Here is a 19,768-nt window from a genome sequence, read left to right as displayed (position 1 = left end):
GATTCTAAATATACCAAGGCATGAATCAGTGGCACAACGGTTGACAGCACTTCACTGGCTGCCAGTCCGGAAAAGAGTTGCATTTAAAGCACTCTGTATTACATTTAAATCACTTCATGGCAGCGGCCCGTCCTATTTGACTTCCAGAATAAAGTATTATGCCCCATCAAGAAGTTCGAGATCCGCTCAGCAAAAGTTGCTCCAAATACCAAGATTCAAACTAGTACGCTGGGGGGGGGGGCAGGAGCTTTCTGTTGGGAGCGGCAAAACTTTGGAATAGTCTACCTATTCAGATCAAAACCAGTGCGAATCTTACCACTTTCAGGAAAGTTTTACAGACCTGGCTTTTTCAAACCGATATCTAAAGTGTCCTCCCCTACTCTGACTCGTCCTTTTAGTTTCCAGCGCCAAGACGCCTCCGGGCATTCGTTGCGCTTTATAAATGTATAAATCAATCAATCAACCTGGAGTGTCAAAACTTTTTGTGCGAGATTCAGGTCAGCTATTGAGGACTCGCTGTTTTTACCCTTTCTTATAACTTGTGATGTTCGGTCTTGAAAAAAGCCCCAGCCCACCCGATACAGTACTAATGTTCTGATGAAGCGTGGCTTTAGTATCGGATGTGGCCTCTAGGATTCTAGCCAGCTCTTGCCCATTTCTGCCAGTGATACTGAACCAGATCTTGTTGCCACCCCGGTTGTGTCAGTGAGCCGCTCCTGGCCGTGGTGTTCCGGTATGTGGAGGGGTCCCGGGGCATCAATGTAAATATCAGATCTCCGATGTGTCCCTTCCACACATCAAATTTCTGCTCTGTCAACAGTGCTTGTGTCAGCCCCGCAGGTGTGTCGGTCTCCGCAGCAAGCCCAAGGTCTGCTCATAGATCAGTCCCATCCACCCAATCATTGAGAATTGCAGGGTAATAAGTAAAAGAGGAAGGGGCCCCCAGGAGGCACCCCACCCATGACTGCTGCGCTCTATGCTCCAAGCCAGTCGATCCTTATCCTAGCAGTCTCAATCGGACACCTGTGTCTGGCCCTGGGAGGTCGCTTATGGGCCCGTGTAGTGGGGGTGTGGGGGGAGGAGATTTGTGGTCACCGGATACCGACCCCTGAGCGAGTCACACCTGCTCTACGCTCCTATGGGGTCCCAGCTAGGACCCCAGAGGCGCCGCCCTCTGTCACTGGTCCACCAGGGTGTCTGGTACTCACTGGGCCACGAGGGGAATGGATCAACTAGTATTAATTACCCCCATCTCCGGCAGCGCGTGCCACAGACCAGGTCGAATATAGCCTCTTTATTTCGGGTGCCAACCCCACTGTTCGCCGGGGCCCCAATCTGGGCCCTAGTGTCTAGCGTCCCGCTGGAAGGGCGCCCCCACTCACCGCGTCTCCACCAGAACCCAGGGACCCAGTCACGTACTCAGCCGAAGTTCCACTGTCATTTCTTCAGCGGCTGTGTGTCTCCATTTAGGCAGCAGGAGAGAGGTATGTGGAGGTGGTGGAGGCCAGGCCCAGCCACACTGTTGTCTGCACCGTGCCCTGACCTAGGCCCGGGCGTTTGTCACTTCTGCTGGAGGACCGCCCGAACTACTCCCACCTCCTTCAAGTCAAGCTTTTTCCATGCTCCCCTATGTCGTTCGCTGCTGCGGTGCTTTCTCAGAGAGGGCTCGCTCACGTCCAAAGCCCACAGACTGCAGATCAGCCCAGGGCTGCTGTGGAGGACGCCGCGTGGTCGCCTCCCCACGGCCCGTTAGTCGCGGGTTCTTTGGGTGTCACACCCTTCCATAGGCCTCACAATGTGGTAGTGCAACCCCTTCGCTCCTGGGGTCGTGCAGTACACACCCTGAGCCGGGTAGTCTCCGAAGTCCATGGTTGATCAGGTCCAGCTTTGTGTTAGCCTAGGGCTACTCCGGTTCCTCCGATCAAAGCTGCGGCGTCGCCATTTTCGGAGAGCAGGTCCGGCCTTCTGGTATGCAAGATCCAAGCTGAGCAGCCTGTCCTTGTTTGAGAAGACCGCTCTGACGACTTATGGCACCTCTAATGTCACCAGGTGCTCTTGTCGCCGGCCGTGGACCGGTTTAACAGTAGATTCAGTAAGATAATTAGCAGGCAGGTGCGAGCCTCCAGCTCACTCGCCCGCCATTGTTGGCTGTCAAGCCACGCCCCGAGCTCTCCACTTTTAATTGATTGCACCAGGTACCAGTGGGTGGATGGGAGGGAGGGACACAGCTTGTTCCCTACCCTGGAGGAAGGACTCAAACCACCCAAGGGCACTCCCTGCAACCCCAACCTCTCTCAACGTGTCAAGCAGAATACAATGGTTCACCGTATCGAAAGCGGCAGACAGGCGGCAGACAGGTCAAGCAGGATCAAAACCCCTGCCTGTCCCCTGTCTGCTTGCCAACGTAGCACATCCAGTACGGTCATCAGGGTCGTCTCGGTGCCATGAGCTGGCCGGAAGCCAAACTGAACATCCTCCAGGAGCTTGTGCTGTTCAAGGTGTCTAGAGAGGGTGCATGCCTACACCCGCTCTACAATTTTTGCTGGATAGGGTAGGAGCGAGATGGGCCTAAAGTTCTTAAGGCAGTCAGGATCAAGGGTGGGCTTCTTCAGTAAGGGGTCACCACCGCTTGTTTCCACTGAGGTGGAACCACTCCAGTAGTAAGCGACTGGTTGCACACCAGCCGGAGCATGGGGAAGAGCTCAAGCTCGTACTCCTTCCAGATTTTTAGTGGGATCGGATCAAGCGGAGACCCAGATGTGATACCAAAGGCCACTTCCCTGAACTCCTCTGCAGACAGCTGCGCAAATTCCACAGGGGACTCAACTCCTCCCAGTTCATGAACTGCCCCGAGAGTCGACAGGCTGCCACAATCAGCTACTGCTAGGATTTGTTGCTGCTCCACCCCCAGATCATCAATAATCAATTTTATTTTCTCCTGAAAGAACCTAGATAGGTTCTCACAGAGTTCCTGAGAGGGGGGACTTCATTCTTGGCACAGTCTGGGCTAATAAGCCTGTTCAAGATATTAAAAATGCCACGAGAGCTGTTCGGGGCATCAAGAATCACACTTGAGAAGTACGCTGCCTTAACTGTGGATCTCCTTCTTATAGTCCACCCGCTTAGCTTTCCAAGCAAGCCTGTCCCTGTCCAGGTACGCGTGCCTCCACCTTCTCTCTGCTTGTTTACATCCCAGTCTCAGATTTTTTAGGCTGTCCATAAACCAGGGTGCTGAGGGTCTCCCCCTACTCCTGTGATGTTTAAAAGGAGCAGAGGTATCCAGCACCGAAGTAATCTTCGAGCAGAGGGCAGCGTAATTCCCCTCAACCTGTAAGTCGGAGGCAAAGCATTCCTCAGCCATGAACGTGGGGGAGGCACCTTTTTTCCGAACAAGGGACTTTCAGTCCCTGCTGACATACTCCCTCACTTGACTAGATGTCCCTGCAGTAGGCGTGCCTGCCTTCACAAAAAACGTAATCAGAGAGTGGTCCTTCCAGGCCATAGGTAGCACAACCCCAACAGTAAGGAGGTTGGTCTCAGAAAAAATCAGATCCAGCCGATGACCTCCTGTATGGGTAGCCTGTAGAACTCGCTGGGAGAGACCAAGGGCCTCACATGAGTGAATCGTATTAAGAAATCCCATGTTCATAGTGCCATCCAGCCACAGGTTAAAATAACCAAGAATCACCAGATGGCTGTGAGTGACATATTTATTGTTACCCAACTCATGCTCTCGACCTCTGAAGGATGAAAGGCAGAGTGGGCCCGTCATGCTTCGAGCCTGTGACTGAGGCAAAACACAGATTGCTGGATTGGATGCATTAGTTCAATGAACCACCAGTCATGGCCTTGTAATGCAATCCCTGCCAATGGCATCCATATCATGATGCACATTCCAGTCCTTCTGGAATAGTAGTTTGATGTACCAGACTGTTCTCAAGAATCTGTGTAGAAACTCTACCAGTTAAGTGTGCTTCCCTGATACTCCTCCAAGTGTTTATAAAATGTTTTAATCTGTGTCACTACTTTGCAGTGAAACACTTCATATGTACTGCCCTGTGTGTTCCAATTGAAGATTGGATTCTTTCACTTTTACTACAGTTATAAACTTTCAAGCATCTGAGCTAACTATGAGGATGTTGAAGACATTTTTTAGTACAATCTCATTGTGAGCTAGAATGTTGTACTTCAATGAAACTTGATTAGCCATCCTTAGATGTGGTTTCTTTTGTATTTGTATCTCATTAGACGATTTTCTTTACACCTTTTCAAATATTTAACAAATAATTGCGTTTCACTTCCTGCATTTACATAAAGGACAAAAAAACATTAACTATAGCTATAGCTATGGCTGTTATTTCTTTACAGGGCCAGTTAGCAAACTACCAGGCTGAGAATGCAGCCCTTCGCCACTTGGAGAATGCCGGTCTTCATGCTGCCAGAAAAAATGCACAGTTGGCATTGGAGATCCTTAACAAGACGATGTATAATGCACAGTGTTCCTTAAAGTAAGTCCAGAGACTCTATATCATCTCATAACTGTGCCTAACATAATGTTAACCTTAATGATTGTTGCCAGTAGTCAAAATAATGATAGATTGGCTGCAGGAATATGTAGGTTGTATACTTTCTTGTGACAACTTTACTAGTCTTCTGTGTTAGGTGCACCGTTTGCTTACTTGCATCGGCCAACAGATGCAACCCCTTCATAAGTCAATGTTATGTCTTGTTTTCTCTACCCCAATGTACCATCTTAGCTCTACCATCATACACATATATCTATGCATGCCTGAACCGGGTCCACACTTTGGAAAGAGCCTGGTCGAGGCTCTCGATTGACACCTGGTCGGCACATCTTGAGGCAACGCGGCCCCCTCCTGGTTCTAACCCGTTAGTCGCGGAAGCGAATGTACACACTTGGCTTACGGACTCGTTAGATATCCTTCTTCCCAAAAAGAAACAACTTATGAAGGGGAAGAGAGTGGGTTCGGCGCCGTGGTATACGCCCGAATTGAGATCCCTAAGGAAGGGATGCAAGAGGCTAGAGCGGTCCTGGAGGAAGGACTGGTGTGAAACGAAGCGGAAGGATTATCGGGAGGCCCTGAGTATATACAAATCCGCCATTCGTGCGGCAAAATCTGGATTCTTTGAAGAGAGAATAGGCTCCGCGGCCAACTCTTCTAAAGAATCATTCAGAGTTATCAAGGAATTACTGAACATCCCCGAACCCCAGATCATCCATGAGAACCCACGCAAAAAATGCACAGAACTGGCTTCCTTTTTTAAAACAAAAATTGATAATATACTGGCTTCCCTTCCCCGCCCAGGTGAGGTATCTTCCCCAGGTGATATCCCTGGTCCGCAGGGTAGGATGCGATCAGTGGAGCTGACCTCCTTTGGTACTGTTACCATGGAGGAAGTTCTCTTGATTTTGAGGACCATGAAGAGTGGCTCCCCGAAAGATACGGTACCTGTTAAATATCTTAAACAGGTGGCATCTACCATTGGTGGCCCAGTGACGGACCTTATAAACTTGTCCCTCACTCAAGGGGTAGTACCCCCCCAGTTGGAAAGGGGCGGTCGTGAAGGCCCTTTTAAAAAAGCCTAATCTGGACCCCGCCGACCTTGCCAACTTCAGGCCTATCTCGCTGCTGCCGGGCCTTAGTAAGATCGCTGAGAAGCTGGTCAACAGCCGCCTGTCGGACTTCTTGGAGGCCAATTCCCTCTTAGGTGACTCCCAAACCGGTTTCCGTCCCGGTCAGGGGACTGACACCGCCCTGCTGGAGAACGCTAGGACCATTTTGGATTCAGGGGGATCAGTGGCAGTGATCCTCCTGGACCTCAGTGCTGCTTTTGACACCGTGGACCATCAGGTGCTTCTCCAACGGCTGGCAGGGGTGGGGATCACCGGTTTGGCCCTCAAGTGGTTTGCTTCCTTCTTGGAAGGTCGCACATTCGAGGTATGGGAAGGCCCTGAAAAATCATCTTCAATCCCTCTCCAGTGTGGTGTGCCACAGGGCTCTTCATTGAGCCCTACGTTATTCAACGTCTATATGGCCCCCCTGGAGAGTGTGGTACTGCCGCTGGGTATCAAAATCATCAGTTATGCTGATGATACTCAGTTGGTGGTAGGCCTTTCCCAGTTGGCGCACCATCCTGACCGGCTGCACTTGTGTCTGGAGAAGATCTACACATGGATGTGCAGCTCAGCTTTAAAGCTCAACGGCTCCAAGACGGAGCTGATGCTGCTGGGAAACTCCTCTCCATCTCTGTCTCCCAGCAGCTGGCCCGACTGCCTTGGACCTGTACCCACCCCCAAGCAGGAGATTAAGAGCCTCTGGGTTTGGCTTGAGCAGGACCTGTCGTTTAAAACCCATGCCAAAAAGACTTCTGGCGTGTGCTTTGGCCTGCTCCGCTCGGCTCGGAAGATTCTACCGCTGCTCCCAGCGGCCACTAGGAGACTTCTCATCCAGGGGCTTATCATCTCGCGGCTGGATTTCAGCAACGCGTTGTTCCTGGGTGCTCCAGAATCTACCATGAACAAACTGCAGCAAGTGCAGAATGCGGCCGCCAAGCTTCTGACGGGTATCCCCAGACATCAATCTGCTCGCCCTGCGCTCAAGGCACTGCATTGGCTCCCTGTGAGGGACAGGGTGAAATTCAAGTCACTCTGTATCGCTCATAAAGTCCTGCAGGGGGCAGGTCCACCTATTCTGGGGAAGATGGTTCAGCCCTACAAAGCCCTCCGCTCTCTCCAGTCTGACCACCAACATCTTTTGCAGGTTGGGAGGGTGAAGAAAGTAAGAACTGGTGGCAGAAGGTTCTCTATAAACGTAGCCACTCTGTGGAATTCTCTTCCCCTACAACTTCGCTCGGAAGCCAGTTTGCTTCGGTTCCGTAAGCTTTTAAAAACTTTTCTGTTTTCTGCTTAACCCCCGCATTACTCTGTAGTTTCATTCCCTGGTGAGCGCTGGGATGCCTTTCTGGTAACCAGGCGCTATATAAAATTCATAATAATAATAATAATAATAATAACCGGATAAACCTTTTTTCTTGTAAATTATCGTGAATTTTCTACTTTTACTAGCACTCGCCATTCATTTCTCCCTTTAATATTGTTTTGCTAATACCGTTTTGGTACACATATGTTTACTAACCCTATAAAACCTTTTGAGGCCAATTACAAGTTGAACAAGGTGGAATCTACCAGTTGGCCTGGTGTTACTGTACTTGAATTTCCCAGGTGTAGAAACATCAGACCTGGTTTTGCTTTAGGCTTTGGCTGCAAATCCTGCCAGTCCCGTCCCTCTCCTAAGACATAAGGAGCTCATGTAATGTGCCCCAGGATGCAGCCTCCTTTTCCCCCCTGAAACTCTCTTGACAGCCCTCCCTAATGCCAGCTTCGCACTAACCCCCACCCGTACACATTTGCTCATTTCATGGTGTCTGTGGAGCAGACTGTTTCGCATGAAAGTTGGACAGGGCAAAATAAGTCTCTATATTCAGTGGCAACCACAAATTCAGCCTGTTCATCTCGAGATTAGATTCTGTTGCACATTATCAATAATATTAGTATTTCACGCTGCAAATGAAGACAAGTCGAACACAAGTGAGTTTTCAGTATCCAGTATGGAGGACATGGTATAGCCTAAAGCACCTTGTGGTAACTAGTCCTTTGTTAGATGTTCCTACCCCCTTTTCAGGAAATCTACCTTCAAATACTTTAGTCTTAACAACATCGCTGCTGTGCACTTTCCCCTCCTGTGCTGCATGAGGGTCATTCCCATTGTTTCATGACGAGCTCAGCTCGTCATCAGCACAGCTCCACTGTGCCTCATGACGAGCTGAGCTCGTCATGAGCATCGAAGGGGTTAAAGAAGTGACTTTAGATTAGCATGCCCTGTTGACACTTCCAGTGAGTTTGCTTTTGCAACCTAAATATCTTTGTCATCTATGGGTCTTGGAAAGTGTACAGTTCAGGGTGGCAACTAAGTAAACGTCTTGTAAAGGGCTTTGTGCAAACTGGAGGTTGCGTCAAAGCACTGGGGTGAGGTAGGAAAAGTGGAAAGGAGGGGTGAGGCGAGAGGAAAGGTGGGCATGGGAGCAATGTGTGAATGAGGTTAGAGCTTGCAAATAAAATGTAATTCCTAAGAAATAAATTATCTCATCAAACGATGAGGTATTAATGTCTTATGGGTAGCAAGCAAGACAGCTACTTGATCCATGTTGGCCAAGTGATAATATGAACTAGCCAATTAACTTGTTCTGGCACACATTGTGACTGCCATTGCAGAATTTGTGTTCATTGTGAAATTGGCAAAGCTGCCATGATAAAATAGCCTGCACCTTCTCAAAATATTAGACTGACTTCTAACTATTGAGCAGATGCTAAAGTGGGATAGTCTACCCTCCAAAGCATATTACGGTGAGTTGTCATTACTCACTGTGTTAATTTTTAGGTCTCGCGCCTAGCGTTACAGTGTGTAGCGCGAGACATTTAGTAGGTAAAAATGGGGTTTCAGAAGCTGGCCTATGAATGGCACACGTACGAGCGTGTGCTTTTCCTTTTGGGGCACGCTATTGGGCTTTGCGTGCGTGTTTTTCACTAAGACTGCACGCAATAGGCCAAAGGCGGGCACATTGCTCCGACCATGGCCTATTGGTGTCTGTTATGAGTACCGGCTGTCATGTGGTTTCAATTATCATGCCCAGACACGGGCGCGATAATTGAAAGCACATGTCTCACTGTGGCAAGCGCAACACTCGCGGGATTGTTATCATTTTGGATGCATTTCGCACGGCAGGAACTACATGAAAGAATCGCTGACGTCGTGTTCCTTGGTTGCATTTGGGTCGCATAGCACCCGTGCATCCATAGTTTGCAAGGCTTCATTTGCCGACTCACGCCCTTGTGCAGGGATAACCGCCCGGGCTCCGCCTCCCGCTCCTCAGCCTGCGCAGAACACTTGTTTCTCCAGTATTAGGGTGTCTTTCATAGATTCACATGCTTGAATATTCCCTGTCGTCGGAGTGGGAGTCCCACGGTAAATAAAATCGCAATAACATACTCATAATATGTATATGTAAAAACATAACACATGAAATACACATTAGAAAAAAGGTAGTAAATACCTAGACATAATTCCACATAGGAATACATGAAGAGAGAAAAAGACATTTGTAGTCTATTCCTGTCATTATGTTGGTCCAAACTGTAGCCAATCAGGCGCCAGCAGCCCTCCAGAACCTTCTCCTCAGAGCTCAGTACCTCAGATTTTCTACCGCACGTCGTGTGAAAGGGAGTCTCCCTGAGCATGTCTTCTAGTAAGAAGTCTCTCTTTCGACCTTGCTCTTCTTGTGGAAAGCTGCGCCTTTATTCAGAAGATCCTCACAGTAAGTGTATTTACTGTCTTTACCCCGACAATGATGTGGGTAAATGTATGTTCTGTAGAACTTTTTCCACAAAGACTCTAAAAGATAGGGAAGGCCGTCTTCTACTGTGGCTTTAGAGACTTAAGGACAAGGATAATATACTTTCTAATATACTTTCTGATGCTGAAAGTCTCATTTCTGGTCGTTCCCAAGCAGCTTCTAAACGTGGTAGTGTGCAGGAGTTGCCTTCTCCATTCCTTAAGAAGAAGATGTCACTCTCTCTGGCCCCTGTGGTGTCTTCACCTCTACCTGCTACGTCCACGCCCACGCGACCTGGTTCTCAGGCGTCTGCTGCATGTTTCACTCATGTTTCTGTTAAAAAAACATGTTTCATCGTCGACACTCCCGTCGACGGTCATCCCGACGACGAAATCTGCCGTCTCCGGCTCGTCGACGACGACAGTGATGACGTCTGCATCAGGATCGTCGACGGCTGTTTCGTCGACGTCCTCGTCGTCGACGAAGGTAACTCTCAGTTTCAAGACTGTACGATCTGTTATTCCTATTGCTTCGTCGTCGTCGTCAAAGAAGCCTCCGCTGTCGAAGACCAAATCTTTGTCAACGAAGATTGTTAAAAGATCAACTCCGTCGACGACAGCCCTGTCGACAGCCGCCCTGTCGACGGCCGCCCCGTCGACGCTTGGTCCGTCGATGAAAAAGAAGTCATCCTCGTCATCGACTCCGTCGACGAAAGCTCCGTCGATGGCTCCATTGACGACAGAACCATCGACGATGGATTCTTCAAGTGTGGCTCCAGCAACTCCATCGTCGTTGTCAGTTCCACCGACGACTTCTTCTGCGTTTGCCTCTCTGCCTTTGCTACCACTCTCATCCTCGGGATCTGCCACTGTTGACACGCTTCACCAACGCCGCTCTGTCTATTGACCAAATTTCCATCTCCAGTGATCCACAACCTCCGTCACCTTTGTTTGCAACGGATTTGGATCAGAAGATGTGCATGAATCTTTTAGGGCAGCACGAAGTCAATCTGATTTGGTCATCAAGTGCCAGGACTATAGTAATGATGATGAGGACCAATATTACCAGCAAGAGGAAACGACAGTTCAAGTTCCTACTGCGACTGTACCTTTGTCGCTTATATCTAATCTCCAGCATATGTTGGACGATTATAATAGGCGTTTCCCGCCTTCTCCACAGGTACCGACGGTGCCTTCTGTTTTAACGCCTGTTGCAATGCCTGATGTGGCTCCTCCGCCGCCCAAACCAACCTCTGCTCCTCAGATACAATAGTCAGTTCGGATACACACAACTGTGTATGATGATGACGAAGGTGACGTTACTCCGGACCGCGAAGATGGTGAGGTTCGAGATGATGAGGATATGGCGGAGTGGGATAATTATCAAGTTCAGACACCATCTCCCTCTCCGGTAAAGCCAGGTGATTCCCCCCCAGTGGATATTGCAAGTTTCCATCAGCTGATGGATAGGGCGGCTCAACGTTTTAAATTGCCAAGAGTAAAGAGGGAAGAGGATTGCTTCCTCTATGATTTAAAAAACCAACCGTTTAAGCAAGTCCATACTGTGCCTATTATTGACTTTATCTTGGTTGATGGGGTAAAGTTGATGCAGACCCCAAATTCGCTGCCGGCGCAGATGCCCCGGTTGGAGAAGAAATATAAGGCGCCTGTTAGTAGTCCAGCGTGCCTTATTGGACAGCCGAAACCAGATTCGGTGGTTACGCAGGCGGCTCAGCGCTGTTCTCGGAATCCTGCGTCTACTGTGACTGCTTCACCAGATCGCGATGGTCGTCGTCTGGATGCGATAGGCCGAAAAATTTTCAGCTATGGCCTCCACCATAGTGAGAGCAGCCAATGCTTTGGCTATTTTGGGGCGGTACGACCTCCAAATGTGGGCAGACATGACGGCTTTCGTGGCTTTAGTTCCAGACGCTTCAAAGGCGGAAGCTTTGCAACTTCTCCAAGAACATGAGAGAACTTCAGAGGAGATTATTGACTGTGCCGTCGATATTGCCTCTACAGGTTTCCGACAGCTCGCTGGAGCGGCTGTTCTACGCAGACAAGGTTGGTTACGCTCCACATCCTTTCGGCAGGAGGTGCAGGCAAAAATGCTGGATATGCATATGATGGCGAGTCACTTTTTGGGGCAAATGTCGATGAGGCATTACAATCTATTAAAGATACAAACACTGCCCGCTCTTAAGGAAATGTACAATTTCGGAAGCAGCCTTTTCGTGGTGCACGTGGACGAGGCACCTCTTCAAATTTTCGAGGAGGAAGCAACCAATATCGTTCCTACAACCAAGGCAACCAACGCTATTCTAATAACCAACAGCAGTCTTCCCGTCCGCAGTCTTCTAAAACCTATTGGGGGAAATCTTCCTACAGAGGATCTGCTCCCAAGAGACAATGACTTGCCTTTGCCCGAAAGAGTTGGAGGTCGAATCTCCCTGTTTTGTTCTCAATGGTCCTCCATCACTTCGGACCGTTGGGTTCTGGACATTGTAGAGAAAGGCCATGCTCTAGATTTCATCAAACTTCCTCCTCCTACTCCACTTTCCGGCCCACCTCCAGCCCACATCCAGGAACTACTCCATCAACTTCTATGATGCAGAAGGGGGCAGTCGAGGTGGTGCCCAAGTCTCAAAGGGGGAAGGAATTTTATTCCCGTTTTTTCCTTATCAAGAAAAACGGATATTGGCGGCCAATATTGGACTTGCGAGCACTCAACAAGTATCTCAAGTGCCAGTCCTGCCGCATGCTAATGTTGTCAGAGATCTTACGCTTGCTCTTAATGGGAGATTTCATGGCAACTATCGATCTCCAAGAAGCCTATTTCCATGTCCCTATTCTTCCGCGACATCGGAAGTACTTGCGTTTCCGCGTGGGAAGGAAGGATTTCCAGTTCAAGGTGCTGCCTTTCGGCCTACGCTCTGCCCCTCGCGTCTTTACAAAGGTGCTAGCTCCTGTGGTTGCTTATCTGCGTCTCCAGGGTGTCCAAATCTTTCCATACCTGGACGACTGTCTCCTAAAATCACAGTCTCGCACGCAGCTGCTTCAGGACACACGCCTTTGTCAGGAGGTCTTTCGCTCTCTCGGACTTTCCATCAACACCGAAAAGTCCCAGTTACATCCAGATCTCTGCAAGAATTTTCTGGGGGCCACGTGAGATACAACTCTTGCAAAAGCTTTTGTGTCTCAGGAGCGTCAACAAAAGATACTTCAACTGGTGTCTCTTCTACGGACAAAACAGTCCGTTTCAGTCCGACTATTAAAGTCATTTCTAGGGATGGCATCATCGTGCATTGCGCTGATCCCAAATTGCAGACTACGGACACGCCCCATTCAAGAAAAAATGTATGGGCAATGGCATCAGATCATCGGTTGCTTCAACGATATAGTCTGTGTCACCGCTCGCATGAGGGCGGCTCTCAAATGGGGGACGCAGCCATCCAATCTGTCGACATGGATTTCGTTCCTCTCCACCACTCCGGAACTTACTCTGATGACGGGCGCATCCTTGGAAGGATGGGGGGCACACCTTCAAGGTCTGTCCATAAAGGGCAAGTGGACTCTGCCTCAGAGGGCCTGGCACATCAACAGGCTGGAGTTGATAGCCATTTTTCTAGCGCTCAAGTCATTTCATCCAGTGCTTCAAGGAGAGTCAGACCTTATTCAAACGGACAACACAACCAGCATGCATTATATAAACAAGCAGGGCGGAACAAAATCTCCACTCTTGTCTCAACTGGTGCAATCGATCTGGGACTGGGCTCTGAGTCACCACTCTCACTGCTGTGCATCTTCCAGGTGTCTCCAACATCCTGGCGGATTCCCTCAGCAGATCCATGTCATCGACCCACGAATGGGAGTTGCATCAACCAACACTCGAGTTGATTTTTCGGCGATGGGGTCGTCCGTCGATGGATCTCTTTGCAACACCGGAGAACCGGAAAAGCCCATCTTACGCAAGCTATTCAGAAAAGGGGGTGGTGATGAACAGAGTGTCTAAATTAAGCAGACCACTCTTACCCAGTCCAAAGATCAGGGCTTGATCCATCACCATCCCAGCTCAGAACCTGGCTATATGCAAATCAGTCTGTCCCTGGCCCAGTGCATCATGGGAACAGGGCAGACTAAACTACCAAGCCAATTCTTCACCAGAAAGGAGACAAGCTACCGGGGACCGGTTTCTGGCATTTCATCTGTCGTCGGCCCGGCTTGCTTGAATCCTGATGGTGCAGTGAGCAAGGGTCTCATGTCTGCTTAATTCAGACACTCTGTTCATCACCACCGCCTTTTCTGAATCATTTTGTCCACCATAAGCGTGGAAGGGTATACTCAGATGTGAGTCCCTTGATCATTGCACCATCAGGATTCAAGCAAGCCGGGCCGACGACGGCTGAAATGCCAGAAACCAGTCCCCGGTAGCTTGTTTCCTTCCCAGTATAAGAATTGGCTTGGTAGTTTGGTTTGCCCTGTTCCCATCATGCACTGGGACAGGAACAGACTAATTTGCATGTAGCCAGGTTCTGAGCTGGGATGGTGCAGTGAGCTAAAAAACGGTGATGGATCAAGCCCTGATCTTTGGACTGGGTAAGAGTGGTCTGCTTAATTCAGACACTCTGTTCATCACCACCCCCTTTTCTGAATCATCTTACGCAAGCTGGCATCCCTACCAAGGGTCACAGGGCAATGCCCTTTTGATCAATTGGTTCAATCTGTTTGCTTACGCTTTTCCTCCGATCCCTCTGGTGCCTCGAGTATTGTGGAAGATGCGAAGGCAGCCTTGCCACATTCTTCTGATCGCTCCAAGATGGCCTCGACAGGCATGGTTCTCGGAGCTGCTCCTTCTATCTCAGTGCGAGCCCATCTTTCTTCATCCTCGGATGGACCTCCTCACAATGGACAAGGGTCAGATTTGCCATCCGGACCCCTCCTCTCTGAGTTTGTCAGCCTGGAACCTGAGCACCTTGAATTTGCACATTTAACCATTCCGCCAGACTGCAGAGACAGTATCGCTCAGGCCAGAGCTCCGTCAACTGTTAAAACCTACAAGCTTAAATGGAGAAGGTTCTGCCATTGGTGCGCAGCGGCTGGTGTCCATCCCATTCGTTCCACGCCTGGGCAACTCCTCCCATTCATTCTGCAACTGGCTCAATCTGGACTGTCTCATTCAACTTTGAAAGTTTTTCTGGTGGCAATTTCCCGCTTCCGCCAGGATGGTTCCACTTCACTTTGTTCTTCTAGGATAATACGTCAATTTTTCAAAGGATTGTTCCGCAAATTCCTACCCGTTCAGCGCCCTCCTCCTCCTTGGCGCCTTAATATCGTCTTAGCACAACTAATGAAGGCACCATTCGAACCTATACACAAGGCAGCCTTGAAGTTTCTTACTTGGAAGGTTGCTCTTCTCCTTTCGTTGATGTCTTCACGTCACGTAAGTGATATTCATGCCTTCACTATAAATCCTCCTTTCCTTCAATTCCAGCCGGACTGTGTAGTGCTTCGCACTAATCCCACCTTCCTACCTAAGGTGCCTTCGGATTTCCACATCAACGAACCTGTTTTCCTAAAGACTTTCTTTGCTAACCCGCAGTCTCCAGCGGAGCAGCGCTTGCACTCCTTGGACATTAAAAGGTGCTTAAAATTTTACATCAGCAGAACTGCTCCTTTTCGTAAAGCTGACCAATTGTTCATAGCTTATGGACGCTTCCACAAAGGGCACCCAGTTACCAAACCTACTATTGCTCGTTGAGTTTCCTCGGCCATTGCTTTCTGCATCAAATGGCAGGCAAGCCTCTACAGTCTTCAGTGAAGGCCTATTCCACCAGGGCGATGTCGTCTTCAACTGCCCTTTTCGCCGGTGTGCCGCTATATCAGATCTGCAGAGCAGCCACGTGGTCCAGCAGGCACACGTTTACAAAACACTACTGCCTGGGTGCCCTCAATGAAGCAGATACTGCAGTGGGACAGGCTGTGCTTCGCAATCTTTTCCAAGATGGTGAGCCTCTGTCTTCCCTCCTCCATTATGGTTTGCCATGTTACTTTATGACTTGCATGGCTATATATGTATATATTATATATGCTTTGGTCTTATAAGTCGGTTCATTATTACTGCTTTCTATTCTATATTCAAGCATGTGAATCTATGAAAGACACCCTAATACTGGAGAAGAACAATTGTTACTTACCTGTAAACTGGTGGTTCTCCAGTATTGGTGTATTTCATAAATTCACATGCGACCCGCCCACCTCCCCTCAGAGGCTCTCTCCTCCTCATAGACTCTTGTGCTACGAAAATCTGAGGTACTGAGCTCTGAGGAGAAGGTTCTGCAGGGCTGCTGGCGCCTGATTGGCTACCGTTTGGACCAACATAATGACAGGAATAGGACTACAAGTGTCTTTTTCTCCCTTCATGTATTCCTATGTGGAATTATGTCTAGGTATTTACTACCTTTTTTCTAATGTGTATTTCATGCGTTATGTTTTTACATATACATATTATGAGTATGTTATTGCTATTTTATTTACCGTGGGACTCCCACTCCGACGACGGGGAATATTCAAGCATGTGAATCTATGAAAGACACCAATACTGGAGAATCACCTGTTTACAGGTAAGTAACAATTGTTCTTAATTTGCTGGTTGCTTTGTTGCCAGCAACGTTTGACCCTAAAGATGCTGTTCCAAGAATGTAAACCTCATACCCCTTTTCTTTTCCACCTGTCAGAGTGGGACTTTTCCGTCTTCATGGTTATCAACATGCAACCACATTTTCACATGTTAAGCCTCCATTAGCAGTTCTGTGCCATCTTACAACACTGAGTGCCAATCTTGATAATTTGATCAACACTTTCATGACAAAATACATTTTAACAAACACTACCTTTTGTTCCAAAGATTTGAAATCTGTTTCATCATTTATGTTGATTGCCAGCAGCAATGATTGATCTTTTTATTGATTGTTTTACTTTCTAGTCTTCCATGTACTTAATTGACAGCTTTGCCAAAAAGTCTTATTTATGTTCCAGATATGAGAAATGTTTATACATTCCTACTTTCGGGTAAGGTTTTTAAAATATACTTTGCCATTTTGGATGGGTTGCCCACTGTTTGAGATTCCGTGGTCCTAGTTTTAAAAAACACTTTATTATACACCATTAACTCGGGACATTAGAGTTATCCGACAGGAAATGTGGTTTATCTGGCTGTCTCTTCAGAAGTGGTTTGGGTCAGTGCCCTTTTCATGTGTCCTCAGGCTATCTTCAAGACTCTGCTATTGTCGTGAGTGATGATCTTCACAGCAGGGCCATCTCCAGGTTTAGACAGAGTCACAAAGAGATGCTATCATGCGAGTAGTCTGAACCTGACTATTAGCAGCCACACTTGATAGCGATCAGGAAGAGAGACAAATAGCTGCTTCCCTTTTAAAGGACCCTTCACACCCTTACACAGAGACTACAGTGCCACCCTTCACTGCCATCCACTAAACAGCAGTCTCAGGATGACTTATCGCAGCGCTCGATCAGAAAAGACATAATCGAAATTCAAAGGGTTGGGGTTTCCTCGTTCCAGTCTAAGGAGTGTCAGCAGCACACTTCCACTCTTTGTGTAAGCGATCTCACCTACGTCTGTGTACATGCACAAAATGGAACACTTAGCACTGTGTCACTCCGGATTACCTAGGCACTCATATAATGCATACCATACTCCAATAGCATGCCTCCACACAGGCTCATGGTATCTTGGCGGTAGGATTCTGGCTTCACTGCCAGCAGTTGAATTTTGGGTCAAATGGCCAGTTGGCTTTCAATCGTAAAAGGCCATGTAATAATATAATCACTATACAATGTCACCTTTACCATACATGTGTGAGATTGTGAAAGGGAAAATAGTCCTTTTGTCACTATGGTGGGTCCAATTGGTGTGTTCCCCAAGAACCAGGACAGGCCTAGGACCATTCAGAAGTGAAGGCCTAGCCCTCTGTGCACATGCTAGATTAGCATGAGGCTGGGGCCTAAATTTGTTAACCATGATATCCGATGTTTGCAGTGTGGTACTCGGGCAGTGGTCATCACTGTACACCATATTGTGGGCAATGGGGGGGAGGGGGGGGGGGGAGGTACCAAGTGGGAAGAATGAAATTAAAACACATCTTCCTCACCTTTAGGGAAATAAAAGGAAGAGGAAACAAAAAGAATAGCACAGAAAGGAAGAAGGGACTGGTCAGAAGGAGAAGGACGGAAGATAGCCAAAGAGATGGTTGACATATCCAACTGAAATGTTCAGGTGGTCATGACATAGTCTTTATGCCAGACCGGCATTTTGGATTCTCGTCGAGTTGTGATTTCACTGCTACGGGGGCTTGACTCGCTCCCCTTGCAGAACTCTCACTGGAGGACAATTGACGAGGGTCATGTTGAACCTGTCTGTTCGTGCTCCAAAATTGTCTATTATCCATTACAGCAACGTTTAGTTTAGTTGCAGCAATGCGCATTGGTTGGGAGAACTTGGACAGTGACTCTTCCCGGCCGGTAGGCTGCTTTACATACACTCCGTCCCCAACATTCCATGGTTGACTTTTGGTGCCATTTTTGACATTGTATTGGTTTTCATACTTGGCTTGGTGGAGTGCAGTTTTATCTCAGGCCAGTTCGGGGTCGTTAGAAACTCTATCCCCTCCACCCAACCAACCCACAAACATTTTTGTGCAGGGTTTTCTTCCTTTAAGGGCAGTGAAGGGTGAGACTCCTGTTACAGAGCTGGGAGTGGTATGGTAAGCCCACAACATTTCCTGCACAGCATTTTCTATGTCCAAGTGGTTGGCTCAGGCTAACTGGGTGCATTCCTTAACCATTGGTCCTGGGGCAGTATAAGGCAGTCTTAAAGTGTCAAATAATGTAGAATTAAGGCACCCCCTGGTTATTTAAGGTTCAAGAGGAGGGGGGTATTGATTTAATACACAAAAGCAACCTCTTGTCTAACATATATACTTTGAAACAGGCAGCGGCTCTACTATTTCCTAAATGCACAGAACAGAAACATTCAAAGTGAGCAATACATTGATTTCCATACAAGTTTCCTTTTTATTAGTATGAATTCATTTGTTTGTCTATTTTTTATAAAACATTTTTGTTATGTATTTCTGTTTTTGCAAATATAAACAGTTGTTTTGATGTGCATGACAAAACAATCAATTATTGTCACCCATATGTACATTTTTCTTAAAACATAAAATACTAAATGTTTGAAGCACCCCACATGACAATAGCCCCATTGCAAAACAAAAGTGAAGTCAATATGACACTTTCACACAAACTATTTCACCAAGCATACTATTCAGCCAAACTCACTAACATACCATACAACACAATTGTTACAAAAAAGGGGAAAGCATGAACAAGACACCACATCTGAGAATACAAAGGATTAACCTGTATTAAATATAATCATAATAGGAGGCATTAGTCCGTCTTTTTATTGTCCACAACTGTTTCTTCTTTAAGTAACTTTCCTGGTCTTAGGCTTGTCAGATGTGCATGACTGGCCTACGTACGTTTCGTTGATTAGAATGGTTTTATCACCTTCATCAGGGCCGATAAGGAACAAACAGGGTCCAGATAGACAAAATGGGGTGTTGACATATCTGAAATAACATACAGCCAGATTCATCAATCTCCCGTTTTGCGAGGCCCTAATAGCGAATTATAGCGATTCGCTATTAAGGACTCGCAAAACGGGATTCATGTAGGATTAGCAAAATTTATTGCGATTCCTACTGATTCCTTATTTGCGATTAGCAAATTGCTAATCGCAAATAAGGAAAAACTCCCCATTCATTCCTATGGGCCAAAAGGCCCATAGGAATGAATGGGGAGTATTCCTTATTTGCGATTAGCAATTTGCTAATCGCAAATAAGATTGCGATTTGAAGGGTGCCAGGGGTGTCCAAAGGACACCCAGTAGCACCCCTCAAATGCACATTTTAACAGGTGTTGCGCACACACATGTCCAGAGGACATGTGTGTGTGTAACATGCAAAAGTAAAAAATGCACTAAAGTGCTTTTTACTCGTTTTTCGCAATTTACCACAAAGTCAGATTTCGTGGTAAATTGCGACCAAATATTGCGAATTCGCAATTCCAATTAGGGTGATGAATTGCATTTAAGGAATCTCTATTAGAGATTCCTTAAATCCAATTCCTCGCAAATATGCGATTTCGCAATTAGCGATTTTTGCATTTGGGATGATGAATCCCAAATGCAAAAATCGCACTCGCAAACGGCCAGATTCTCAGAATCTGGCCATTTGCGAGCGCAATTCAGGTTGATGAATATGGCTGATAGTATAATG

The 19,768-nt window shown here is 47.5% G+C and overlaps 1 protein-coding gene across 1 annotated transcript in view; it reads left to right on the top strand.

Annotated features, from left to right (window-relative positions):
• Positions 1-19,768, top strand: part of ENTR1 (endosome associated trafficking regulator 1) — a 261,223-nt gene that overhangs the window by 218,220 nt on the left and 23,235 nt on the right. Inside the window, exon 7 of the mRNA XM_086921025.1 lies at positions 4,369-4,508. Within this exon, the coding sequence (XP_086777151.1) occupies positions 4,369-4,508 (140 nt within the window). The remainder of the gene's footprint in view (positions 1-4,368; positions 4,509-19,768) is intronic.

This window comes from Lissotriton vulgaris, chromosome 5 (genome assembly GCF_964263255.1).
Source record: "Lissotriton vulgaris chromosome 5, aLisVul1.2, whole genome shotgun sequence".
NCBI classification, from domain to species: domain Eukaryota; kingdom Metazoa; phylum Chordata; class Amphibia; order Caudata; family Salamandridae; genus Lissotriton; species Lissotriton vulgaris.
Note: the sequence above shows the minus strand (reverse complement) of the source record. Positions and strands in the feature narration are given on the sequence as shown.